Source organism: Lycium barbarum, chromosome 5 (genome assembly GCF_019175385.1).
Source record: "Lycium barbarum isolate Lr01 chromosome 5, ASM1917538v2, whole genome shotgun sequence".
Classification (NCBI taxonomy): domain Eukaryota; kingdom Viridiplantae; phylum Streptophyta; class Magnoliopsida; order Solanales; family Solanaceae; genus Lycium; species Lycium barbarum.
The window spans coordinates 142209867-142236342 of NC_083341.1; the positions used below are offsets into that span (position 1 = coordinate 142209867).

The 26476-nt window shown below is 32.9% G+C and overlaps 4 protein-coding genes across 7 annotated transcripts; all 4 read left to right on the plus strand.

The window, feature by feature from the left end:
- The first annotated feature begins 1978 nt into the window (after positions 1–1978).
- Positions 1979–3556, plus strand: LOC132639949 (mavicyanin-like). Its single transcript, XM_060356326.1, has 2 exons — positions 1979–2147; positions 3073–3556. The coding sequence occupies exons 1-2, from the start codon at positions 1979–1981 to the stop codon at positions 3405–3407; spliced, it is 504 nt and encodes a 167-aa protein (XP_060212309.1). The 3' UTR covers positions 3408–3556.
- A 4716-nt stretch (positions 3557–8272) lies between these two features.
- On the plus strand, positions 8273–8992 carry LOC132642865 (uncharacterized). The gene is made up of 2 exons (XM_060359888.1): positions 8273–8375; positions 8605–8992. Exons 1-2 carry the CDS (start codon positions 8318–8320, stop codon positions 8913–8915), a joined length of 369 nt encoding a protein of 122 aa, XP_060215871.1. The 5' UTR covers positions 8273–8317; the 3' UTR covers positions 8916–8992.
- Positions 8993–12170: 3178 nt separating this feature from the next.
- LOC132642007 (cell division topological specificity factor homolog, chloroplastic) lies at positions 12171–15920 on the plus strand. Its single transcript, XM_060359219.1, has 2 exons — positions 12171–12328; positions 15117–15920. Exons 1-2 carry the CDS (start codon positions 12242–12244, stop codon positions 15726–15728), a joined length of 699 nt encoding a protein of 232 aa, XP_060215202.1. The 5' UTR covers positions 12171–12241; the 3' UTR covers positions 15729–15920.
- A 3819-nt stretch (positions 15921–19739) lies between these two features.
- LOC132642009 (mitotic checkpoint protein BUB3.3) lies at positions 19740–26441 on the plus strand. Of its 4 annotated transcripts, none has more exons than XM_060359224.1 (11): positions 19814–19936; positions 20538–20643; positions 21517–21672; positions 21956–22038; positions 22376–22615; positions 23279–23348; positions 24962–25042; positions 25120–25201; positions 25527–25627; positions 25733–25864; positions 25959–26441. In XM_060359224.1, the coding sequence occupies exons 3-10, from the start codon at positions 21530–21532 to the stop codon at positions 25815–25817; spliced, it is 885 nt and encodes a 294-aa protein (XP_060215207.1). In that variant the 5' UTR covers positions 19814–19936; positions 20538–20643; positions 21517–21529; the 3' UTR covers positions 25818–25864; positions 25959–26441. The 4 variants fall into 4 exon arrangements, with proteins under 4 accessions (XP_060215204.1, XP_060215206.1, XP_060215207.1 ...); XM_060359225.1 differs by having other exon boundaries at positions 21517–21647; XM_060359221.1 differs by lacking the exon at positions 20538–20643 and having other exon boundaries at positions 19740–19936; positions 21517–21647.
- Positions 26442–26476: the final 35 nt, after the last annotated feature.

Here is a 26476-nt window from a genome sequence, read left to right on the forward strand (position 1 = left end):
ACACGGATGTACTAAATTGAGATTGCATACAAAATGCATAATTTCCATCCAAATTGCAGAATTGCATCAAAATGGCTTTATAACATTAGATTACATAGTCCTAATAATAGGAGTTACACTGTAAACTAAATTCAAACAGTAGAATTACATGATCAACCACCATAATAAAACAGGAGAGACACTTCTTTAGATTTTTTTATTTTTTTTTGCGCTCTTTCACTTCATATTCTTTTCCTCAATTTAGTAAAGCCCCATATAACCCTTCTAGCTTGACCAGGCATTTGCTCATCATACCACGTAAAATACTTGCATCCAGCCTAGTCACAAAGCCATAGAAGATTAGTGTCCAGAATAAGAGCAAAAAGAAAATCTGAAATTAAATTAAGGAAAACAAAGATCCATAAAACAGTACTTACTTGTCAATATTCGCGGCCATAAAATATTCGACCAGGGTTATTTGGAGACCAAGAAGCTTGTGATACTACTTTTTTCCACAATTACAGAAAACATCCCATTACCTAGTCTCATCGTCAACTTATTTGGATATCAAGAAAGAGAGTTAAATTAGAGTTTTTTACACTAATGTGAGAGAGAGGTTGAAGAAAGCACATGGGATGACCTCTGAAATTTTTTGGCTTTAATGGTGTGGTTAGCAGGAAGAAGATGGGTATAAGTTATATAAAGTTGTTTTTTTTATTGCCTTGTATTCTGACTCAGCAATTTTAAAAACCTTCACGCGCTTATGATAAAATTGAATCCACGCTAGTTGCCAGATGGAAAAATGTATTTAAAAATTACACTTTGAGCAAGTTTAAGTGTCTATCTGGTCATCTTGTAAGTTTATATGTCTATCTTACAAAACATGTCAAGTTTAAAGGTCCATCTAGGTATTAAGCCTACTTTAGTAGAACTTTTCTACAAGTTAAATGACCATTTGAGAAATTGACTCCTCAATTCTATATAAGGGACAAGTCCAAATTTCAGTGTCATTTTGGGCAGTGATTCACACAATGTTAAAAATAAAAATTCAAGTATATAGACGCTACACAAAATAAATGATATCAGCCGCATCAACTTTAGCTTCGATGTGAAATACTAAAGATAGCCACATCAACTTTAGCTTCGATGTGAAATACTAAAGCTAGTTATGTCTCAGACTATCACAGTTTAAGAAATTAAAGTTTGGTCTGACAATAGATCTCCAAATAGTAAATAGATCATTTTTTTTTAGCAAAAGAGGGTACAATCTTTTGCACTTTATTTCACGTATTCAAGTCCGGGGCAGAGCCACACCTATTCAAGGGTGGTCATATGAACACCCTTCATCGGAAAAAATTATCGGATGCCTATATTAAATATAGAACTTTGTGGATATATACTAGTAATGAACAACCTTGACATAGAAAAGAAGGATAGCCCAGCAGCTAAGGGTGTACAAACTCTAGCTGAGGACGTGAGTTCGAATTCCGGCTGTGTGTTTTCTTCATGCGCTATTTTTTTTTCCTCACACATCCCCTGTCCTAAAATATGAACACCCTTGATGAAAATCCTGGTTCCGCCGCTGATTCAAGTGGTATAAAATTTCTCCACGTGGAGGGGCGTATATAGCTTCTTAACTTAAACATTAAATTTTTATCTCATTAGCATTGTGAAAACCTTCTGTGGCATTCGGCAAGAATAAAATTGACATAAAATCAAGTCATTGTAGACGTTTTCTACAATTCCAATAGTAACATCAAATTCCATGTATTAAATTTATTTTAGACGGCGTTATTCTTTAGGCAAAGTCATAGAGATAGCCAAATTCTCAAGATTTATGTAAATAACATATAATAATGCCGCTATTAGCCGGCTGGCCTTCCTAATTTTGGACAGTTAACAACCTATAAATAGGTCTCTAGATAAACAAGACATTCAAATCATCTATATGCTATAGCTTTCACAAATATTCAACTAGCAAATTTCAAAAAAATTATCAATGGCATCGACAACTAATTTCTTGATTGCACTTCTTGTTGTTGTTATAATGGTTGCTGGTCCAGCAATGGCAAGTGAGCATTGGGTTGGAGATGATCAAGGTTGGAAGCTCGACTTTAACTACACAAATTGGGCTGCCACCAAAGAATTCCATGTTGGAGATAAGCTCAGTATGTTATTAATTATTTAGCCTCCTCTCATAATCTGTCCATTTTTACCTTTTCTTCATTCATAGTATTTGGTCATGGTCATTCGGAATGACTCATTCCTATGTGGTGGTAATAAAATCAACATTAAAATTGTGTGAACACCTCATCTAAAAGCCTAAAACTAAAAATATTTTCAATATGCCTCCTTCATAGCGGACCTGATTAATTTTTTCTTGTGCTAAGGACGTGACACTATTGATCAGTTGTGGTTAAATTCTAACACAAGATCTTTGTTTGCCTTGATACCATATTGAACTATGGGAGTAAATTCACAAATGGTTACATTAACTATATTGTCTTTTTTACTTTCACCAAAGGTACACAGCTTTGTTTGTCACTTAAAAGTCACAATATTATCATCTTGGTAAACAAATAGCCGCAACAACCGGAGAATATAACTTCCAGTGGGTATTTTTTTTCACCTTTAATTTTTGACCTTTTTAAACATGAATGATCAGAAAAAAGAATAGACGAATGAGGATTCACCAATAAGCTCTTGGTTGAGGATTATCCTTTTTGAAATCACTTCTTTTCACCTTTTGTTTACTTAGTTATGTCTTTCCGTATTTAGCTGGTTGTATTTAAACATCAGACATATGTGGTTGTGTTACAACATGAACTTTCATAAACAGTAGATAATACAGGAGTGTGAAGTATCACTAATGTGGAACAAGTATCTAAATGAAGATGCCGGGCTAGCTAGCTAGCTACTAAATACAGTTCCTAGTATGGTCAATTAATTATGTACGAAAAACTAAAAAGGCAAAGAGTTTGACTTTTGTACACTGATAATGTAAAGTTATTTTACGTCATCAGATTATAGTAACCTGTAACAACACTTCCATCTTTTGGGATATTGATTGAACCAAAATTACGTGAGTTGCAGTATTCAAGTACAAGAAAGATGTTCACAATGTGATTAGAGCAGATCAAGAAGCCTTCCAAAACTGCAAACCAAGTAGTGATGTTACACCCTTAACTTCTGGAAATGATGTGATTAACCTTACATCACCAGGGAAAAAATGGTACATTTGTGGAATAGGCCAACATTGTGTAAAGGGAGTGAAACTTGCTATCAATGTTTTGGAAGCTGAATCTGGATCCCCTGCTCCTTCACCAAGTGGCCCTGCTCCTTCATCTGCTTCTTGGATTTCTCCTAATGGAAAATTTGTTGCTTCGATTGTTGCTGCATTTGCAATGTTCGTCGTGATAATGTCTTGAGGATTAAATTAGTTTGCGCTTTTTTTCGGTCGAATGGAGGGTGATTTAACTATCATATGTCATTTTGTTGTGTAATTTGTATTCACATTGATTTCAATAAGATAATTGAGTGGTCAGCTAGTAGAGTCTGAAACTCCTGGATTGTAATAGTTTAGTAGGAACTGGTGTTTAAATGTTTCACATTTTGATTTATTCTACTTTGATTAATGTGTTTTCCGAGTTTTTGAATTTGTTATTTCCTATGTGATTGCTGTGATATCCTAAAACCTAATTTTAATATGTATATGTACATTACACTTATACCACTTAAACATCTAGGGGCCTGTTTGGAAAGTCACCCAGGTAATTGGAATTGGGTGTAATTGGGTGTAATTACACAGTTTGGCCTGTTTGTTTGACCAGGTAATTACACAGTTAGGTGGGAATTAAGTATAATTGACAGGGTGTAATTACACTCTCCAATTCTCAAGAGGGGGCTGAGAATTTGGTGTAATTACACCCTGTAATTACAGGGTTACTTTTTAGTCTGTTTATTTTTTTACTTTAATTCATTTTATTTTTAATTTATTTTATTTCTATTATTTTATTTTTTTTGATTTTAAATATTTTTTTATTTCTATTATTTTAATTTCTTTTTTATTTTTACTTTTTTATTATTTTTATTTTTTAAAATGTATTTTTCTTTTTATATTATTTATTTTTCATTTTCTTTCTTTTCATTCCCAACCTTTACTTCTTGTGATTCCGTGTAATTGCTCGTATTTTTTATTTTATTTTATTCATTTAGCATAACCGTGTTATTATTCTAATATTTGAAACTACACCTCTTAATATTGGAAAGAATGAGTTATTAACAAACTTGACATATAACAGGTGACGTTATTAAAGTATAATTTCATTGTGAATGAGGTTATAGACTTATATTTTTCCTTTCTTTTAAATTATTTACTTAAGCTACATTGGAACTTACTTATGTAATGTTGGAATTTGACATAAGAGTATTATGTTGAACTTTTTCTTTTGGATTTTGAATTTAGGTTATATTTTCAATTTTAAGTTATTTGCTTTCACATTGCATGTTGTTTATTTTTCACTTACATTTGATGGATTTTTTGTGTCAAACATCTGAATGATGTTATGGCATTATATTTATTAATATTATTTTTTTGTCAAACATCCAATCCATGACGTTCTCACAAAAAAAGTCTTCTTTTAAGTTTTATAATTAAATATTAATTTGAAAAATATATATCCATTATTTTTGTTACAATATTAGTTACAAATATATGATTATTAATTAATATATTTTCAAGAAACAATGTGTTATTAAATAACTAATTTAATATTATTTATAAAGGCAATATTTTTTAAATATTAATTTTAAATTTTTTATAATTAAATTTTATTTTTAAATTAAACTGACTGTGTAATTACACTTGTGCAACCAAACAGCACGTTTGTAATTACACTGTAATTACGTTATGACAAACAAACAGGTCATTGTAATTACACTACTATGTAATTACTAGGCTGTGTAATTACTAGGCTGTGTAATTACTACCCCAGTAATTACACCAATTCCAATTACCAGGTGGCTTTCCAAACAGGAGTGTGAAATCATGATGATTGAAAGTAATTAAAAGGAAATTAGGTATACCTATAATGAATGAAATTAATTATCTCAAAAGATCTACTGCCACGCCTTGAAGTGAGTGAGCGCTTGACCAAAAGATCGATGCTTTAAACTCCCATTGAATGAACCATTTATCATGTTGTACTCGAAAATTATTCATACGTACAATGTATTATGCATTTCAAATTACATTTATAAAACGTTAATAATGACTTGAGGAGTAAAAAATATGCATACAATTTAATAGTCCAAAAGATAATATGTTAAATAAATTAATGAACATTACCTTCATGATCAACCTCTTTCCTTACAATTCCTGCAGGTAAAATAAAACAGGAAAAAAAACTAAGAAAAGAAAAAAAAAATCGCATACGGTCTATGGACAAATCACAGAAGGACCTATAAGTTAGCCAACTCAAGGGTTAAATTTTACACATATCCTCAAAAATATTTCCTAAAACTATATATATATAATTATTTTTACATAAAAATGATAAGTGATAGAAATAAAGTAAAGAAATGATTAAAGATATGTTTCAAGACGAGGACTGGAGATTAGGAAAGATATTAAAATAAATTATAAAAGATTTGGTAAAACTAAAATAGCTACAAAAAAGCCATCATGTGTTGGGGCTGACCAACTTATGGATTATGATAATTTTGACTTAAATAAGTACTTTTGATGTTTACAAATGCGTAAATAAGTCAAGAAGTACTTGTAACAAAAATGTAGGTGTAAAATTGAGACAAAATTTGGAAGTAATAAAATTTATTTTATTTCCACGTGGCGCTGACGTGGATGCGCGTGTGGAACACCACACACTGCAAAAGTAGTATAATGCCTTGCAGGGTGCGAATAATTTCAGTTTTTAGATGTTCAGGTGTGTAATAGGTCGCCCGTATAGTTTAGGTGTGATATCGACATTTTGGGTATAGTTTAAGGGTGATTTGATGTATTTTGCCTAGTTTAATATTATTTGATCATGTAGTATATATATTGAAACAAACCGGAATTCTCAACACAAATATACATAATCACTGTCTGTGATTAATAATGAGGAGATTGTCATACATGAATTACATACTTTTAACCAGCATTTTTTGTCTTTGAATAATTAATCCAGCTCTGTTAATACACATTTCATATTCTATTTTGTACTATAAAATAATAGATACATTCTCGCGTAATTTAATGGAGTACGAGTATTATTTAACACCACCAACCAAAGACTCTTTTACAACTATAATACAGTTATTGTTTCCTTAATACAACCAACCAAACACTATATTTTCAGCGAATTCTTATGCGGAAATCAATTATTCTGATACATCAACTAAACGACCCCAAAGAACAAAACACTTTTTATCTCCTCAAAAGTTTTTTCCAATTTCTCTACTCAATAAATATTCAAGATCAGGAGGTCACGGGTTCGAGCCATAGAAACAAATTCAGGATAAGGCTGCGTACAACAAACCTTATGGTTTGACCCTTCCTCGGACCCTACGCATAGTAGAGGCTTAATGCGCCGGGCTGCCCAGCCTTTTTTTTTTTTAAATATGCCAAGAAAAAAAAAAGGAAAAAGAAAATTCAGATGTAGCAACAATGACGTCATATGAGCTGTAGCTTAACTGTATGGTCCAAACACCTGAAATTGCCCATTTCCAAACCCTAATATTAGTAGAAAAGAGCGATAAAGAGAGAATAAGTAACAATCAATGGCAATATCAGGTGATTTAAGGGTCTCTGCAACATTGGTTACATACCCCAAAAACCCACTTCATAACTCTCTCTCTCTCTCTCTCTCCTTCTAAGGTTTGTATTTTTTAACCCCTTTTTTTGCCCTTATTTATAGGTTAAGAATTTCATATTTTTTCAAATTTTTAGTGAATTGTTTGGTGGGTATTCGTCAAATTAGCTTATTTGCCTAACTTTATACTCCCTAGTTCAGTTAGACAACCAACTGAGCTTCTACAGACTACAAATCTCCCTGAAGTGTGAAATCATGATAATTGAAAGTAATTAAAAGGAAATTAGGTATACCTATAATGAATGAAATTAATTGTCTCAAAAGATCTACTGCCACGCCTTGAAGTGAGTGAGCACGTGACCAAACAATCGATGCTTTAAACTCCAATTAAATGAACCATTTATCATGTTGTGCTCGAAAATTAATCATACGTACAATGTATTATGCATTTCAAATTACATTTATAAAACGTTAATAATGACTTGATGAGTAAAAAATATCCATACAATTTAATAGTCCAAAAGATAATATGCTAAATAAATTAATGAACATTACCTTCATGATCAACCTCTTTCCTCACAATTCATGGCGGTAAAATAAAACAGGAAAAAAACTAAGAAAAGAAAAAATATCGCATACGGTCTATGGACAAATCACAGAAGGACCTATAAGTTAGCCAACTCAAGGGTTGAATTTTACACATATCCTCAAAAATATTTCCAAAAACTATATATATAAAATTATTTTTACATAAAAATGATAAGTGATAGAAATAAAGTAAAGAAATGATTAAAGATATGTTACAAAACGAGTAGTCTGTAGATTAGGAAAGAGAAATTATGATAATTTTGACTTAAATAAGCACTTTTGATTTTTACCAAATGCGTAAATAAGTCAAGAAGTACTTGGAAGGTAGTTTGCAAAACTTATAAGCTTAGCCAAGTACTCTCTGAGTTTGTATATCTCTCCATGATAATAATTTTAAGTGTTGGAATACTTGATAAAGTTTTAAAGATCAGTCCTTAGGCTAACACCAAAAATTTGAACTACTGAAGTTGAATTGTAATCTCTTGATCTATTAGTTTGTCCAAATACAAATGTGACATTTTTATTCGTGTAACAAAAATGTAGGTGTAAAATTGAGACAAAATTTGAAAGTCTAGTGACTGTTTGCCCCAGCCAAAACAATCATTCGTGTTCTACTTTTTATTCCATCTCAATACAAAAAAAGTAATTATATTAGTGTTGGAAATCCCGTAATAATTTTCCTAATCTTTGACCAAATCTTAGTCTTTTTGCAGTTTTAGATAAAACATTAATTTGCAAAATTTGATAATAAATACACATTCTATTATTTGTCCTTTTTAGGAAACCGAATCTAATCTTACCTATCACAGAACCTCCCTTTCATTAGTTTACCTGAATCATCCTGCTTTGAAATATCTATAAATTAGAAGTTGTCAGGCAAAAAACAAGATAATTCGGGCAAATCAATAGCTCACGTAAGAGTTGCTAACACAAAAATTTTAATGGCAACATTCATCAAAGTCCTTGGTTTAGTTCTCTGTCTTGCTCTGATGTGTGAAGGTACTACTTAACCTCAATCCTTTTTCTTTTCCTTTTATTCATTCTCCCGCACTCTCTCTATTTCAATTACTAAAAGCAAAAAATTGATTTTGTCGTTTCTTTATACTATTTTTTGTGATACTTTAGATTATGTTTGGTTATATATGAATGAACATTTGAATCCAATTCACCTTAATTGCAACATTACAAGAAATGAATTATTAAATAATTTTGTATTCTTCCTGTTCAGGCATTGAGAGTTTGGGATGTGATTCTGACATTGTAATCAACCAAGCAAAATTAGGAATCATTAAAGGACAACAAGTTTGGAATGCGACTCTGACAAATACATGTGCTTGTACTCTACTTGATATGAAATTGAGCATTCCCAATTTCAATTATGTCATTAAAATCAATACTACCATCATCTCCAAGTCCCATGATGATATCTACGATGTTAATGGAGGTCAACCAATTTATTCAAATTCTGGTATTTTTTTCACTTATGTTGGAAAAAGTCTCGATGTTATAATAAATGACTACACAGAGGCTTGTTCATGAACATACATGAAGGAATACAATTTCTCTTGATTTCTACAGTTTTATACTGTAAAGGAAATACTAGTATAGTATCCCTCGCGATGCGTGGAAAATGTTATAGTAAATAATCATATTAAATTATTAGTCTGACTTTGAGCATATTAGATCAGATTATTTTAAATAAAATTTGAACAATCATCTTATTTTTCAATGTCATATGCTCAATAGCAAAAATCTTTATTAAATCAAAGAAAACAAATCATATAATCGTTAGGATAACTTTTTTCTTGTTTTTCTTTATTACATTATCGATGTATTTTGTAATTACATTACTAAATATGACTTTCATTAGCTTGTCAGTTGGCTTAATATCCTTATCCACTACTCTTATTTCAATATAACATAGGTATATAATTTGCTTACTCTTGACTTTTTTTTTTATACTTTTATTATATTAATGTTCAATTAAATGAGTTATTTAATTTAACTACTTCTATCTTTCAATTTAAATTCGAATCAAAATTCAATCAGTTTTAACCTTTTAAATCAAATCCAATTTGAATTAAAGTGGGTGAATTGCATTATGAATAAATTTATTTTTTAATTTGGTAACTATGAAATCAAATTATTCCTCTTAAGATAACCATGTCGTTGTGTTGGCAAACTAAGTCTTTGAAGTAGTAATGAAACTCCAAAAAATTAATTAAGACTATATCTTTTTCTTTCAATTTAAATTCAAATTAAAGTTCAGATATTTTATCTTCAATTAATATGTTTCAGAAAATTCAAATATATTGTTTTTGTTTTTATTTTTATGAGAGAGCCTAAATTCCAGCACTACATCTTCTATAACTCCAAGCCAATCCACCACAACTATTAAAGTTATAATACTCTATCTTTTAATTCATATTCTAACTAATAAATCAAGTATTTGTCATGTCAAAACAAAATTCTACACTCATAATCACATAAAAGAGTGTTTTCTCTTATCTACATTGGAGAATCAATTAAGTTTGCAAAAAAATAAAATAAGAATAAAAAAAGATTAAAGTATTACACAAAATAATATTACCTGCTTGAGTTCGAGATTTCTATAATCCTGCAGATAAATTCTTCATTTTGGCTGCCATTAGAACTTTAGAAGTGATTTGAGACTCCTGGAGAAGTCCATCGAGCAAGTTGTTTCCTATGAGATCTTATGGTCAGTGTATTAAAATATGTAAACATTGCTGCACAAATCTATATCTATATATCTACAAAAGCAAGAACTTTTGCTTTGTCATTTAGTCAAGTGAAAATTAACTAAGAAGCCAAGAGAGATTTGACCTTTGTAAGCAAGAAAGCTCCTTCAATGGTCAGTTGAAGGAGCCAAGCCAAGCCAAGCCAAGCCAAGGATCGGACAACAACAATGGTCATTCCTGGCCAAACAGAATGATAAAACCATATATTGTTATTGCGATCTTTGTTTCATTTTAATTTTTGTGTATTGGACAAAATGATGTTGCACTTGACAATGATGCTCTCTTTGCGTTTTGGCCGTGGACAACTGAACGTTACCTGCAATTGTCGCAGAATTTCATTGGTTCATTGGCAACTTTTCTGGCCATGGCATTATTTTTTGCGTGTGTGTTTCTTTCTTCTCAAAAAATTTAAATAAACAGAAGCAGTTTATTAGGAAGAAGTTAAGCATTTTTGTGTGTTAGTGTTAGTGTGTGCAGAAAAATAGGGTAGTTAATGTGGATATTAGGGATTGTGGGGTTTGGGACGTGGGGAGTTAGTGAGCATATTAGGGATTTTTTCCCTCTATTTTGTATTTTATCTTTGTCTTTTTTTTACAAAAAATATAAATAAATACAATGATAAAATATCGTTATCCACATTCCACGTCTTTCTTTCTTGGAGTATTTCATTAGTGAACCACCTTCTATTCCGCGACCCCCCCCCCCCCCCCCCTCGCGGATTCTTTCCTCTTCTAAGTAGAATTACAATAAAATGAATTACAAATTTTTAGACCTTCCACTTGATCGGACAGTTTTTGTTTTTTAAATTCTATTTTGAATTAAACTGGTAACTTCTCAATTCAATTTTTTAAAATTCAAATTCAAAAAAATAACTAATAAGTAACTAATTATTAACTAATTAACTAATTGTTGTCCTAAAATTATCCTCTTTTTAACAATATATAGATATAGACTATATTTAGTTGAAGGATTACAAAATTGGTTTAATTTTGTTTGTCTTTTTAAGTTTATATGGTGTAAGCATGTTGAGTTAAATGTTTCCTATGATTTATTTAAAGTTGTTACGATAACGTTGAGTATATTTTTTTACTATACTTCTTATATCCCAAAAATAGGTATAAGTTGCATACAGATAAAATAAGAGAAGGTAGTTTAATATTATTTGATCATGTAGTACATATATTGAAAAAAATCAGAATTCTCAACACAAATATACATAATCACTGCCTGTGATTAATAATGAGGAGATTGTCATACATGAATTACATACTTTTAACGGGCATTTTTTGTCTTTGAATAATTAATCCAGCTCTGTTAATACACATTTCGTATTCTATTTTGTACTATAAAATAATAGATACATTCTCGCGTAATTTAATGGAGTATGAGTATTATTTAATACCACCAACCAAACACTATATTACAACTATAAAACAATTATTGTTTTCTTAATACAACCAACCAAACACTATATTTTCAGCGAAATCTTATGCGGAAATCAATTATTCTAATACATCAACTAAACGACCCCTAAGAACAAAACACTTTTTATCTCCTCAAAAGATTTTTCCAATTTCTCTACTCAATGAATATCTCAAGAAAGGGAGGTCAAGGGTTCGAGCCGTGGAAACACCCTAAAAATATGGAGTAAAATTACGTACAACAAACCTTTTGGTTTGGCCCTTCCCCCGTCCCTACGCATAGCGCGAGGTTAGTACACCAAGCTGCTCTTTCTTTTTTAATAAATATCCCAATATAACTGGTACGGGTTCGAGTCGTGGAAACAACCTCTTGCAGAAATGTACGGTAAAGCTGCGTACAACAAACCTTGTGGTTTGGCCCTTCCCCCGAACCTACACATAGCGAAAACTTAGTGTACCAGACTGTCCTTCGTGAGTGTAATGCACCAGATTGTCCTTTCTTTTTTAATAAAAATATCCCAAGAAACAAAAAAAGGAAAAAGAAAATTCACACACATGTAGCAAGAACGACGTCGTAATGAAGTGTAGCTCAACTTTATGGTCCAAACACCTGAAATTGCCCATTTCCAAACCCTAATATATCTGTAGAAAACAGCCATAAAGAGAGAAATATTAGTAACAATCAATGGCAATATCAGGAGATTTAAGGGTCTCCCCAACATTACTTCCATACCCTAAAAACCCACTTCGTACCTCTCTACCTCCTTCTAAGGTTTGTCTTTTTTTAACCCCTTCCCCCCCCCCCCCCCCCCCTCCCCCTCATTTATAGCTTAAATTTTCAAATTTTTTTTTTTTTTTTGCAATTTTTAGTGAATTTTTTGATGGGTATTTGTCAAATTGGGTTCTTGGCTAACTTCATGGGTTATCTTTATCCTATCATTTCCCAAATCTGTGTTTTTTTTAAGGGAATTGCTGTTGGTGTGTGCCTGGCTTAATTAGCAAGTAAAATGTACTAAGCAGAACTGGGAAGAGTAGCTAGAGCCCGTTTGGATTGACTTATAAGCTGTTTTCAGCTTTTTTGAGTGTTTGCCTGACCAGCTTAAAGTCATTTTGTGCTTAAAATAAGCTCAAAAAAATAATTGGGCTCATTTGACTTAGCTTATCTAAAGCAGCTTATAAGCTGAAAACAGCTTATAAGCAAAAAAAAAATAAGTTAGACTACCCCAACTTATTTTTTTTTAGCTTGTAAGCTGCAAACAGCTTATAGGCATAAGCTCATCCAAACAGGCTCCTAGGCTAGTTTTCTTGATGGAATTGGGGGGCTCTATTTTAGGATGCGTTTGGACGTGTTATTTAGAAGTTTTTCTTACTAATTCTCTTATGGCATGCATGGGCATGTGTGGATCTACAGTGAAGGCAGGGATCATGGGAGCACCCATTGCCTTCGCTCGAGGTCTAGATGTATATGCGCGTGTGCACACACACATAGTTGAAACTTTTTTAGAAGTATATAACTTGTACTCAATTGAACATTTTGTTACAAAAATAAGTAGTCAGCTTTAGAGCCCGTTTGAATTGGCTTATAAGTGGTCAAACCAGCTTATAAGCTGTTTTTTGGTTTTTCAGGTGTTTGGCAAAGCAGCTTATGAGCTAAAAAAGTGCTTAGAATAAGCCAAAAAAATAAGTTGGGGTGGCCCATAAGCTGTTTTTTGGTCAAACCAGCTTATAAGCCACTTTTTTTAAGCTAAGCCAAACGGGCTCTTAGAGGTAGTCCACATCACTGGCTAATAATCCTGGATCTTCTGGTCCCATGTTATTGGTGTGTGAGTATTAGGAAAGTAATAGTTCCAGTATGGTTATTGATGACTAAATTATTTTATTTTGTTTTTCCCATTTCAAAATAGAGTTGATAAACATTAGCTTTATCACCCATTTTCTTCTATTTTACTTCATACATCATGTTAAGAAAATGACCCTGAGTCTAAACGACCTCAAAAGCTAGCTCATGAGATGAGGATCGTCCCAGACCGTATACAGAGATAACAACCCATTCCCTCAACCAATATGGGACACAGTACACACACTCCGAGCCGGATATTTGGCGTGCGGACAACATAACATGGGGGTCTATTGGGTAAGCCAAGAATGGAGATGAGTTTGGCTCTGGAGACCATGTAAGAAAATGAACCTTGGGCTTAACCCAACATGAAAAGTTAATTCATGAGGCAGAGCGTGCTTTCCACTAAAATTTCCTGGACATCCGCTACGCTGAATTTCCTTCTTATTTTGTGTACTATCGTCATTCTTAGTACTTGGAAGAATAAAAAATGCTCCTTCAAAAAAATTTCTCGGCCGAGTTGCAAGAACACATCTGTTTGAGCTAACCTCCTATTGTTTATGTGTTCTCTTGCTTTGAATCTATCTCCTTGCACTAGTTGTTTAGTAGAGGTGAAATTGATACATATAGTCAGGCTGGTTTCTTGAGATGATGACTTTTCTATTAGGACGCAGGAAAGTTTCAAAATTACCTCAATGAATTGATTCATTTGAGCTTGCGCTATTAGCAATTTTGTTTAGTTGTTGCATCCCTTAAAAATTAACATGTTCCTATGTTTGTACCAATTGTGTCCACATGTGCGTTTACAAAGTACTTTGAACACCATCTCGTTATTGGATATGCTTATTCATTGATTTACCTGAATTTAATGTTTGCTTCGAAGGTAGAACTTTATTTTCTTGATAGATGAGAGAAGAAGATGGTTATGTTTACTTATTTCTCCAACTAAAATCTTGTGATATCCTTTTAAGTGCATTCTCTATATCTTTATATTTTGAATGGTACCTCTTTCAAAAATTGGCTTATAGGTAAACTATGCATGTTGTGTAATTTAACTTCTGCATCTCTACTTCTGTTTTTACTTCAATTTTGTCCAGAAAATTTGTAAGCATTGGGAAATAATGGTTCTTACAGGCCGTGAAGTGCAACATGTAGGAAAGCGTATTCGTCCTAAGCATCTTATAAACAATTTCATAAAATGTACCTAAATTTTTGTGGTGCGTTCTCCCATTATTTGTATCATGACCACAATTAGGGGTCGTTTGGTAGGGTGTATCAGAATAGTATTGAATAGGGTGTATCAGTAATGCTGGTTTGTTTTTACTCCATGGTACTAGTATAGCTTTAATGTAATGGAGACTAACATGTTTTTTGCTTCAAAAGCCCTCTGGCTTTTGCTTCTGTATTATGGCACCTTCCAGTTGCCCTATATCAATGACAACATCTTACTTCATCAGAAAAAAAAAGCCGGTTTGTTTTACTTCAAATCTTTTTGTTGATAAAAAAGTAACATGGATTGCATAATTTCTAAATAGCACTGAATAGGATGTTTTAGAATAGGATGATATTGTTAATGGCATGGTTTACTATGTATAAGAATAGTACTGAATAGGGAGTATAACTAATACAAGGGATTAAATAATACTAAAGATAATACCAATATTATTTTCTCTAATACCTCCTATCAAATGACCCCTTAAAGATAATTTCTTGCACATCGCAGGTAGATTTTAGTGCCTTCCTTAATGGTGGATCTAGTTCGACTGAGGTGTTGCCCAAATGGTCTCGTGTAGCATCTGATAGCCATAGCTTGCGATGCCATTCAAGAAAGCCTTTTGGGATCCTTGGAGATTATAAAGTATCAGCAAGTTCCATCAGCCAGGAATTTGATAATTTACTCCTCAATGCTATCAACATGAGTTTTTTCGAGCGCCTAAACTTAGCTTGGAAGATAATGTTTCCACCATCCCCTTCGGCAAGTAATTCTGCTGCTAATGTTGCTAAGCAACGCCTGAAGATGATTCTCTTCTCTGATAGATGTGCTGTCAGCGATGAGGCCAAACAGATGATCGTAAGCAACGTCGTGAGCGCTCTCTCTACTTTTGTGGAAATAGAATCACAGGATAAAGTACAGCTGAGCGTCTCAACTGATCCAGACCTAGGGACAATTTACTCTGTCACAGTGCCAGTCAGACGGGTGAAATCAGAATACCAGGAAGAGGATCCAACTGGAACAATAACTAATGTCGAGTACAGAGACACTGGAGATAGTTCAGTTGATGTCAAGTTCGACTTCTATATTCCAAACGAGAATCTCAATGACTATGGTTTGTGAAACCTGGTCATGCCTTTGCCTAACTGGAAGAGGGTGGAAATGTTGTCTGGCATTTAATAATTTTTTCCTTTTTTAAACATACTGGTAGGTGGCCCTCCAAATATCCTGTCGATCAACTTAAGAGTGTTGTAAATATCTGAAAATCCCATTTGGAAGTGTTTGATGAATTTGCTAGATATGGTTACCATCTAAGTGCTTTTGTAATCTATCCTTCCATGTATCATTGTTTTCAGGCAAGAGTGATTCCTCAATGCATTTTAGTAAAGGAGTCGTTCTGTTTGCAAGAAATGCATATTGGAGAAAGTAATAGAGATAAGAGAATGGCAGAAGTATTCAAGTTTTTTTCACCTGGTTACCATATAGGGAGAAAAAAAAAAAACTAGACAGTGATACTGTATTTAATTGAGAAACACTGTTAACACTCGTTTTTTGGCACTATTTTTCCACCCCTAAATTCTAGTACTTGCATATGTTATTCGTAGAGGCGGAGTTAGGATTTAAAGTCTGCGGGTTCGAATCATAAGATAGGACAACGACGTCAAGCTAATGTATAACAACCGTTAAAGTAACGATGAATAAGTATCAGTATTTAATATGTTCAAAAACCCTAGCTTTTTTGAATATTGATTTTTGATTTGACTTTGTGAAAGAGAAAGATGAAAAAGAATGGTAGATTACTGCATTGTTTTTACAAAATAAAGTGTTAAAAAGGGAGTATAATATTCTGTAGATAACTACAAGGGAAAACATAGCCCCAAATCCCAATGGAAAAAACTGCACGGTTCAGTTGTTTTAATTTCTTCTAATTTTAAAAAAGAATTATAAAAGGAAATCTTGCTTTATACCAAATAAAACAAAAAAGAAAGCACTGCGCTAGGCTCTGCCTAGCCACTAAATCGTCTGCTTATTTATGTATGAGAGTTCGCAAGTAAATATTATGTATATTTACTAATTTTTCTAGAATAAATACAGGGTTTATGAAAAAGTTATTGGGTTCGGCCGAACCCCCTATAACACTGTAGCTCCGCCCTTGGTTATTCGAGAAATTAATGTATTTCATGTGGGTCACTATATAGAATAAAATATATATAGTGGTAACTCATGGATTAAAACAACTAAAATGACAAAATAATACTCCTATTTGTTTAGCCTGTTATTTTGTTTCAAAAGTAAATGCTTATTTTCGATTAAACATTGTATACTAACTTTATTGAGAACTTAAGGAAGGAAGTTAAGGGTGTGGAAAAATCGGTTTAATCGATAAATCGAACCAATAGAAACGCTATTAGTTTATCGATATTTGGTTATTGTGTTAACAGTTTGTAAACGGTTTTGTAATTTTTTTAATTGGATTATCGGTTCGGTTTTCAGTTTTAAGGATTTAGTTAATAGTTAAACTGATAACTCAATACGCTGATATTAAAATTACATTTTTTCGCTAATTATATATTAGTGGTTTTAATTTTTAAATACAAACTTACTTCTAAAATACTTACTGCAGACACGATTATTCTTTCAATCATACGAAACTAGGGATTGCAATGCCTTTTATTCTCTGTTGCTACTTACTGCTTTCTTTTGCATTTCATAGTTTTTGTCTTGCTTCTAGTGTTTTCTTTATAGAGAAATTGGTTTTGTTTATGAACAAATGAACTGGTCTTGTTTTGTTGTTTAAAGATTGTTACAGTACATTTTATAGTTTTTATCTTGTAATTTGTGTAGATTTTATGCATCAAAGATAGTGTATATATAAACAAATGCAAACAAGACAAAGCGGAAAAAAATAAAAAATAGAGGAGCATTTTCTTATTGGTTAAATCGAAAACTGAACAGTTAAGGACCAAAAATCGATAACGAATATCTTATCAGTTGCATACTTACAAACCAAAAATTGGTAAACCGAATCGTAATTCACAAAATTGAACCGAACGGACCAATAAGGAAAGAGAAGAATAAGCATTTGTTGAAGGAAGAACTCGCCAATACAAAAACAAAAAATTTAAACAAGAAATAATTCCATCATTGCAATCATTCTATAGCAATTCACTTAGTACTGATCTCGAATAGCTTGCCTTTGATGAGTTTTGAACCACACGACCCCTAACCAAATAAATAGTATAATCTTCTGTCTTTCTCTTTGTACTTTGTAGCATAAAGTATATCAAGTGTACCATATTTGACACATTTCCCTTATCTTTACAATGAGGAGTGCATATAGAGTCGTATAAACCAAGTCAAAGACAACTGTCTATAGCTCAATTGCATCCAAAACAGTTCTAATTATCATTACGAGTTTAAGTTTTTGTGTAGTCACAGTGTGAAATGTATTACTAGTAATAATTATTAGCAAAAATTTAATCACAACTAAATTTTATTTAACGAATTGATCAGTACTCTCCGTCCCAAAATAGTTGTCAAGTTTCGTGTTTCAAAGTAAAATTACATAAATTTTGACCAATATTTTAAGAAGTAGTATATTTTTTACCATATTAATATGAGAAGAATTATAACTTATACTAATATTTTACGTATAGTTTTTGTATATTTAAATTTAATTTTAAAATATTACAGTAATCTAATTTAGGGCCTGTTTGGATTGAATTATTTTATGTGCTTTTAAGCTAAAATAGTTTTTAAGTACTTTTATACTGTTTGAGTGACATAAAAAAGTGCTTTTAAATATTTGTATTTAAGCCAAATAACAAAATAAAAAACCAAAAGTATAAATTAAAATTCCTAACTTATAAGCCATTTAACTCTTTAACTCTTGAAAAACGAAATGTGGCCACCATTTTGCAATGGGGGGAGTATATTAATGTCAGGTGGTCAATAATTTACGACGAAAATGCTAAGGACCAGTTTGAGTGGGCGGACCCACGTGTATCCAAGGGGTGTCATGGTCGGGAATTTTATATATGAATAATACTATGCAGAAGCAAGTATCAATAAGTACTATAGAGATGACACCGCTTAGCGTTACTACTTTGGTAGCTCGCTGGTGTGGCGCTTCAATAGTACCCTATACGTCATGTGTTCGATCCTGTTTTGTAGCCACATTTTTTGAAAGTTTTTTAGGCTTGCTCAAAAGAAGCCAAACAGATTTTAACTTAACTTCGACTCTTTACCTAAACAACATCTAAACCGAGGTTCCTTTTTAGGCTTGCTCAAAAGAAGCCAAACAGATTTTAACTTAACTTCGACTCTTTACCTAAACAACATCTAAACCGAGTTGGAACCTGCGACTCTTTACCTAAGAAGGAGTATAATGATCATAGCTGCCAATGAATAATTTAGTAATATTGTGAAATTGGATTACTCAAGCAACTTACTCATTATATATGAGGTTTTATCTAAATTGATGTTTCAATTTGTAATGCAACTTAATTTATTTTTTCTAAGATATGATGTCATTATGGTAATTTATTTTTTACTTCTTTAAATATCGACACTGATTATGAAAATCCTGCGTACGTCACTGCGTTTGGCCATGAGAATTTACTTTTTTCCGGAAAACTTTTTCACTTTATTTGGAAATCAACGTTTGACCATAAAAATTTCAAATGCAACTTGAAGCTGTATTTGGAATTTAAAAAACACCTAAAAACCCGTTTTCACTTTCAATACATTCAAACAACTAAATATTCTTTGCAAAAACTATAACCAAACACAACTCCAACTTCAAAATTCCAAATAAAGCGAAAAATACTCCCTCCATCCCAATTTATGTGTCACTTTTCGCTTTTTGAAAGTCAATTTGACTAAACCTTTGAAGCTAAATTGGATAAGATTTACTCAATATTTTAACATTAAAATTTATATAATTTCAAAACTACATGAGAAGTACTATAAGTTGCAACTTTTCTCCTATCAATTTGAAAAAAAAATACATCTTAAAATGTCAGTCAAAGCTCATACAGTTTGAATCTCGGAAGCGAAAAGCGCCACATCAATTGGGATAGAGAGAGTATAAAAAAAGGGAACAAAAAAACCAAACGAAATTTTGGTAGCAAGTAGGCGGGAAAAAAATTTCCTTCAAATCAAATTTGGTTCACATTTTACACCACACAAAAATAGTTTGCTGTTTCATTGTTTTCACTTCACAAATGAATACCCTTTCTCTTAATTTGGAGAACCCAATTCAGGACGCAATTTCAAGAATCCGTTTTGCTCCAAGTTCAAACAATCTACTTATTTCTTCTTGGGATTCTGTAAGTATAAAAAAAAAAAAACCCTTTCTTTATGCATTCTTTTTTTGTATGTTCATTTGGATATAGTAGTAAATTCACCTCAATTTTAAAACTAGTTGGTTTTTGGTTATATAATTCTCAACCCCATTTCCTATATTTGGATCTTTTCATTTTACTACTCAGTAATTTGTTATTAACATAAATTAGGAGTTAGGGTTGGGAAAATTTTAGGCTCTATGTCTACTGGGAGAAAATATTTACACCACGTAGCTCATATTTTGAGTTTGTTACCCGGTTTAGCCAGGGACGAATTTAAGTGGAGGTGAGGGGGTTAACCCGAACACCCTCGATAAAAAATTACAGTGTATATATAGGGTAGATTTTCTGTGTTTATATACATATATTAACTTTTGAACACCCTGAACATATGCAAAAAGTTAGCTCAAGCGGTCCAGGGTGTTCAAAATTGTCTCTAACATCTTAGTTTCGATCCCATCAACAACACTATTTTTTTTATTTAGCTTTTGTTGTTTTTTTCGAACCCCCTAAGTGAAAATCTTGGATTCGCCACTGGGTTTAACTCATATTTGTGTATAATAAGGTTGATAATGCTTTCCCCCAGGTGTAGTGTTGTATAATGTCGTATAATATTGAAAATTCGAGACGCAATTTCAAGAATTCGATTCGCCCCCAATTCGAACAATCTACTTATTTCTTCTTGGGCTTATGTAAGTATAAAAGAACCCCTTTCTTTGTGTACTCTTTGTTAAATGTTCATTTGTATACAGTAGTAAATTCACCTCATTTTAAACTAGTGTATGTATTATTATAGTTGGGGGTTCAATTGAAAGTAGAGCATAAATTTATGTGTAAAAATTTATTAAAATTGCAATAAATAGTGGACATGAACCCATAACTTTTAAATACAATAGGTTCAAACGCTAAGAATATTAAAATGTTGAACCTATAAAGTTTAAATCCTGAATCCGCCTCTGCTGAGTTCAATTTGGGCACCTTTCATTTTAATACTCAGTAATTTTTTTTTAAAGATAAATTAGGAGTTTAGGGGTTTCTACATTTTCTGGTATCTTTAAATTCTAGCTCATTTACATGTAATGCAAAAGTTTATTTTTTGTATGTATCGATTCAAGTTCGTTTGGATACTGTAGAAAATTCACCTCAATCATAAACTAGTTGGTGTTCGGCTATATAATCCTCAATTCCTGTTCCTCCAATTTGGACCTTTTCAGTTTACCACTCAGTAATTTGTTATTAAGATAAATTAGGAGTTTAGGAGTTGGGAAAATTATGCTCTATATCTTACGGGGAGAAAATATTTACGCCAAGATCATATTTTGAGTTTGTTACCTGTTTAGCCCATATTTGTATATAAACACCTTTTATACAAGGTTGATACATTATGTATAATGCTTTCCCCCAGGTATAGTGTTGTATAATATTGTGTTATGTTGTATAAATTGAAAATATGGCTACATGGCGTGATATTTTATGTTGGGCTATATATTTTTGAAAATTTACTGGGGTTGGAAAAATTACTAAATTAAAGTTCATTTGTATGTTATGCAAAATTTTCTCTGCAGAGTCTACGATTATATGATGTTGATAGCTCTAAGCTTCGAATGGAAGCTCCCGGGGAAGCTGCACTCCTTGATTGCTGTTTCGAGAATGAAAGAGTGTGCTTTAGTGCTGCTTCTGATGGTTCAGTTAACAGGTTTCTGGTCCTGGTTTCTATTTGGGTAGTTTTTTCTCTTGTCAAATGTTATTTTATCCACTGCCCCTGCACTAAGAGCTCATAGTGCACGGCTTAAGCCCTTGCATTGTGTACTGCATGAACTAAAACAGAAAACATTTCGTGTGAGAAAAGAAAGCGAAAAAGAGAAAGGAAAAGAAGAGGCTTATGTGCTGAGCTTAGAGTTACAAACATTTTTTCTCATGTTCCCTGGTACACTCTCTGGGGTTGCATTGAATCTCTTATCATCTCAACTTGAAGGTCTTTTTTTGGTTTGTTGTTCTTCCTAGGTATGACTTGGATTCAGGTATTAAAGTGTCTGTGGGAAATCATGACGATTTAGCAACCTGTGTTGAGTATTCTACCGAAACATGTAAGATATTGCTACCCCTTGACGTCTTAACTTATTCATTAAATATGCCTTGGAGAAAGAAATAACTCATATTATTCAGAGCAATGACTGCAACGGGATTTTCCATAAGCTAGTTGCTGTACTAAGCACAAGAATTCTGTTAATACGAGTTCCTAAACTAGAGGATCTATTAATCAGTTTCTTAGCTAGACAGTTTGATTTATTTGGATATATGTTCAACATAATGTGGCAAAATGGAGAGGACCAAAAATTCACTGATTTGCTCACAAATTTAATGCTCTAAAGGGATAGTTATTGGCTCAAGTTTCTCTCTTTAAATTTCTTTTCTTTGTTGTAGGTCAAATAATTACTGCTGGTTGGGATAAAAAGATAAATTTTTGGGATGCTCGTTCAGCACAACCTCATGGATGCTTGAACAGCTTAGTTTCAGAGGTGGAGTCAATGTCACTATCTGGATTAAATTTGATGGTTGCTGCCGGGTCCTCAGTTAATATATATGACCTACGAAGTTTTAAGACATCAGTTCACACGAAAGGCGTCAAAGTAAAATGTATACGACCAATTTTTAATCCTAAAGGTACTCTTACCAAAATTCTAATATCAATAATGTTGTGCTTCGAAGGCCCCCATCCACAACCCTTCATCCCATTGAAGAAAAAGAAAAAGAATACAAAATGCTAAGTGTCTTCTTGAAAGTTGAAAAAACAGTTCTATTATGCATGTAAATACTTCACTATGGATGGTGTAGTCAATGACTTACTTGAGGTGCAGTTAAGCGTTGAAACTAGGTATAAAATAGGTTGTTCGCTCTATCTAACTTAAGCGGCACTTCTGTGTACTATGTATGTTTATCTTCCCCTCCAATTGCAACTTTCTCCATTAAAGCCCATGCTTTAGTAGCGCTTTGAGCTTAAATCTCCAATAGACTTCTTCACTTCTTTTTTGCTTTTGGTAACATGGCTGCTGAAGGGACCCATCAACAAAACAAAAGATTGCAACAAAAACAACATACCCAGTGTAATCCCACAAGTGGGGTCTGGGGAGGGTAGGATGTTCACAGACCTTACCCCTACCTTTGTGGGGTAGAGAGGCTGTTTCCGAAAGGGTATTTATGTTGATTTTTCAGTCTTTTGTATTATCCATCTTATATTGGTTAGATAACAGGCTATCTCCTGCTTATATTTTATCTTACCATTATTTAATAATTCATAAACTCCTTTTGGATTACCTCTTTGTGCAGGATTTGTTGTTGGATCAATTGATGGGCGAGTTCTTCTGGAGTACATCTGCAGATCCAGCTCAAACGAGGGGTCAGTAAAAGCTTGTATACTGTTTTTTGTTTGGAAAGATGAAAATTTGTAGTATATCAGACTATTGTATGGTGATTCCGTTCAGATTAATCAAACCATGCTAGGCACAATTAAGGTTCAAATTTAAGCAGTCGAGTTCATATATCAGGTTAGTGTGAGCTGATACTTTTCAGAAGATGGTGTCTAGTTGGCTTTCAAATGCCACGACAACAGATTCCTTCACCTTGTTGTAAAAGAAAATGTGCAAAAGAGCAAAGAATTGCCTGGCATTTACCTAGCATCACAAATTTACTTCTGCTTATTTTGTTTGTATGATTCTAAGAAAACTGTCAAATTCTTCATCTCGTGGTTTCACTTGCTGTCAGAATAGTCTCTAGCTGGTATAATGCTGGTAAAAGACCTTTATTTTGGACATAATATTGGATCCGTCAAATATTTCAATTAGCAAACAGAACTACATACATGACAAGGCCTAGCTAGAAGATGCTGTTTCTTTTTGTGAGAAAGGTAACAGCTAGCTAGAAGATGCTGATGTAATCCATTTCAATCTGTCAACGGCTCAACACATTTCCACAAAAGTACAAAGCTTTAGTTTCATCAAATGCCATGGAAACACCTTTTCTCCTGTATATATGAATTGGTGCCTCTTGAAACTGTAAGGGACTTGCTCTGCTCCATCTCCCTGTCATAGCATCCGCTAGAGCAAATGTTGGTGAATTCTTGAGATTAGTATATCCTTTAAGCATGTAAAGACAACTTCTCCCTCCATCCCAATTAATGTGATGTTGTTTGATTGGGCAAGGAGGTTAAAGAATGAAAGGAAGACTTTTGAAACTTGTGGTTTAAAACAAACCATAGATATTTGTATGACTATAAAGATCTCATTAAGGGTAAATGTGATGTTTATAGTTAAATTGACTAAATATAGAAAGGTGTCATTCTTTTTGGGACCGACTAAAAAGGAAAGAGTGTCACATAAGTTGGGACAGAGGAAGTAATAGTTTCCTCGTAGCTTATGAATGATCTCATCCGAAGTGCAATTCACTATGTAAGAGATATAAGTAGAAGTTTGATGATGCTGGTTATACAGAGCAAATCATTATTGCTAAGCCCCTTTTTTAAGTTTGAGCGACTGTTTCTAATCTTCCAAGTTCCACCGTGGAAAATAGTTTAGAGAAAGAAGAAATGGAAAAATCTGAAAGGGCCTTGTATCAGTCAGCAGTAGGCCGACGGAAAATGATTTTGGCTTCTTATCTTTAATTTAGATCAAATGTTGAAAATCAAATCAGATAAAACAAAAAGAAAGACCAACAACCAATCAAGGCAAATTATAGAATCTAGTAAAAGCAGCAGGAATCGTCTTTCCTCGAGCCATATATCTTTTGGTTTAAATCTTCACAATTCCATAATTATTTTACACTCTTGTCCATTTTGGTTTATGGGTAGGGTTGGTGAAACCATTAACTTTTCTTTGAGTGACAAATTCAGACATTCTATGAAAGAATGAAAATGTTCAGCAACTGCAATTTCTCAGTATATGGTTATTATGGACTTCTCATTCTAAAACACTCCCTTTTATGGATATCTTAATTACTTTTGTTCTACTTTTGCAGGTATGCATTTAGATGTCATCCAAAGATTAAAGATGGGAGGCGTCATCTTGTAACAGTTAACGACATTGCGTTTAACCCGTCGTATGTGATTTTCCAGTTTCAGCCTTCTGTTATTGTTATAATAGAAGTTATATTCATAGTAAATTTTCCTTTGCCAGCATTATAGGTTCATTTGTTACTGGTGACAATGATGGCTACACCACCTTGTGGGATGCTCGAGGAAGGAAACGGATATTTGAGGTACTCTTGTTGGTTTGTCAATCAGATATTTCATAAGTTCCACAAAAAGTGATAATACAAGAATAAACTTAAAATTGCAGTTTTGATATCACTTCGTTGACGTCATAGTGTCGAAGAATCTTGTGCTTTTGAAGTTCATTGAACAAATATCTTGTCCTTACATGAGTAACATTGCAAAGTGAAACTTATTAGTTGATGTCTAAATCCATTTTTATCACACATTCCTCTTTAGCTGCTGCTTCTGTTGCTGTATCGCTGTTTGCTTGTTTCAACTTTTAACCAATTCATGGACCTCAGTCAATTTGTACGGTTTTTCTCTCTTTAGATGTCAAGATATCCCAACAGTGTCGTCTCTCTATCATATAGCCATGATGGATTACTTTTAGCAGTCGCATCCAGTTATGCATACCAAGAAGCTAACGAAATGTAAGGCAAATTTGCTTAACATTTTCTTGTTTTATGAAAATTGGGTATGTTCTTCGTCATCCTCCCTTGTATAACCCCTTTAAAATGTTTGATTGCCTTTAACAGAGAAGAGCCACCTCAGATATTTATACAAGAGATGGGGAACTGTGATCTCACATCCCCTTCTTCTGGAGCTTCAAACAAAAAATGACTGCTAATACACAACTCAGGTTATGGTTGTTGCTCGTCTTTCCTTATGTAAGTCATCTTGTTTACTAGAGTTATAGTTACCAACCCTTTATAATATTTGGTTGCTGATAAAAACAAGTCGCTTTCCCTCATTATTTTCTAGTTCAAGCTGACTCTTAACCAGCAAATTTCACTGGTACCTGTGCACAAGGAGGCTTTCTGCGCTCACCTTCACTGATGGCTAGGTGACCCTTACGGAGATAAGGGAAGGACTCAACAGAAAATTGGACGCGAGAATGTAGAATCTTCACACTTCTGTAATGTCAGCTGCAGCTGATGTATCGTTGTCTAGTATATTGTTTGCTTAGTGGAATGTATTTCTGAATTTAATTGTTGATCAGCCGAGAAAGTAAGTGCTCATGCCAAAATCTTCTGTCAAATTGATTGACTTGGGATGGATCTTTATAGGCTTTAGCTCATACAATTTTTGATCTTATAAATTAGCTAGGTAGAGTAACCCCTATTTTCCTTTCTTCAATAATCATATGTTGTGTTCCTTCTTTGAGGTATGCATCCAAAGGAAAACCTTGAAGAGATTGATTGACATATTTCTTAAATTAGAGGCCTTTTTTTTCCTTTTATTTTTCTTCAAAATTGTCAGTATTGTGATTTGATTATTTT

Excerpts from the sequence above, each read along its gene's own strand:
- LOC132642865 (XM_060359888.1), top strand. The coding sequence starts at position 8,318 with ATGGCAACATTCATCAAAGTCCTTGGTTTAGTTCTCTGTCTTGCTCTG. Across the intron at positions 8,376-8,604 it reads TCTTGCTCTGATGTGTGAAG|GCATTGAGAGTTTGGGATGT; the intron begins GTACTACTTAAC and ends CTTCCTGTTCAG.
- LOC132642009 (XM_060359221.1), top strand. The coding sequence starts at position 19,832 with ATGAATACCCTTTCTCTTAATTTGGAGAACCCAATTCAGGACGCAATT. Across the intron at positions 22,039-22,375 it reads TGAGTATTCTACCGAAACAT|GTCAAATAATTACTGCTGGT; the intron begins GTAAGATATTGC and ends TCTTTGTTGTAG. Across the intron at positions 22,616-23,278 it reads ACCAATTTTTAATCCTAAAG|GATTTGTTGTTGGATCAATT; the intron begins GTACTCTTACCA and ends CTCTTTGTGCAG.
- LOC132642007 (XM_060359219.1), top strand. The coding sequence starts at position 12,242 with ATGGCAATATCAGGAGATTTAAGGGTCTCCCCAACATTACTTCCATAC. Across the intron at positions 12,329-15,116 it reads CCTCTCTACCTCCTTCTAAG|GTAGATTTTAGTGCCTTCCT; the intron begins GTTTGTCTTTTT and ends TGCACATCGCAG.
- LOC132639949 (XM_060356326.1), top strand. The coding sequence starts at position 1,979 with ATGGCATCGACAACTAATTTCTTGATTGCACTTCTTGTTGTTGTTATA. Across the intron at positions 2,148-3,072 it reads CCATGTTGGAGATAAGCTCA|TATTCAAGTACAAGAAAGAT; the intron begins GTATGTTATTAA and ends CGTGAGTTGCAG.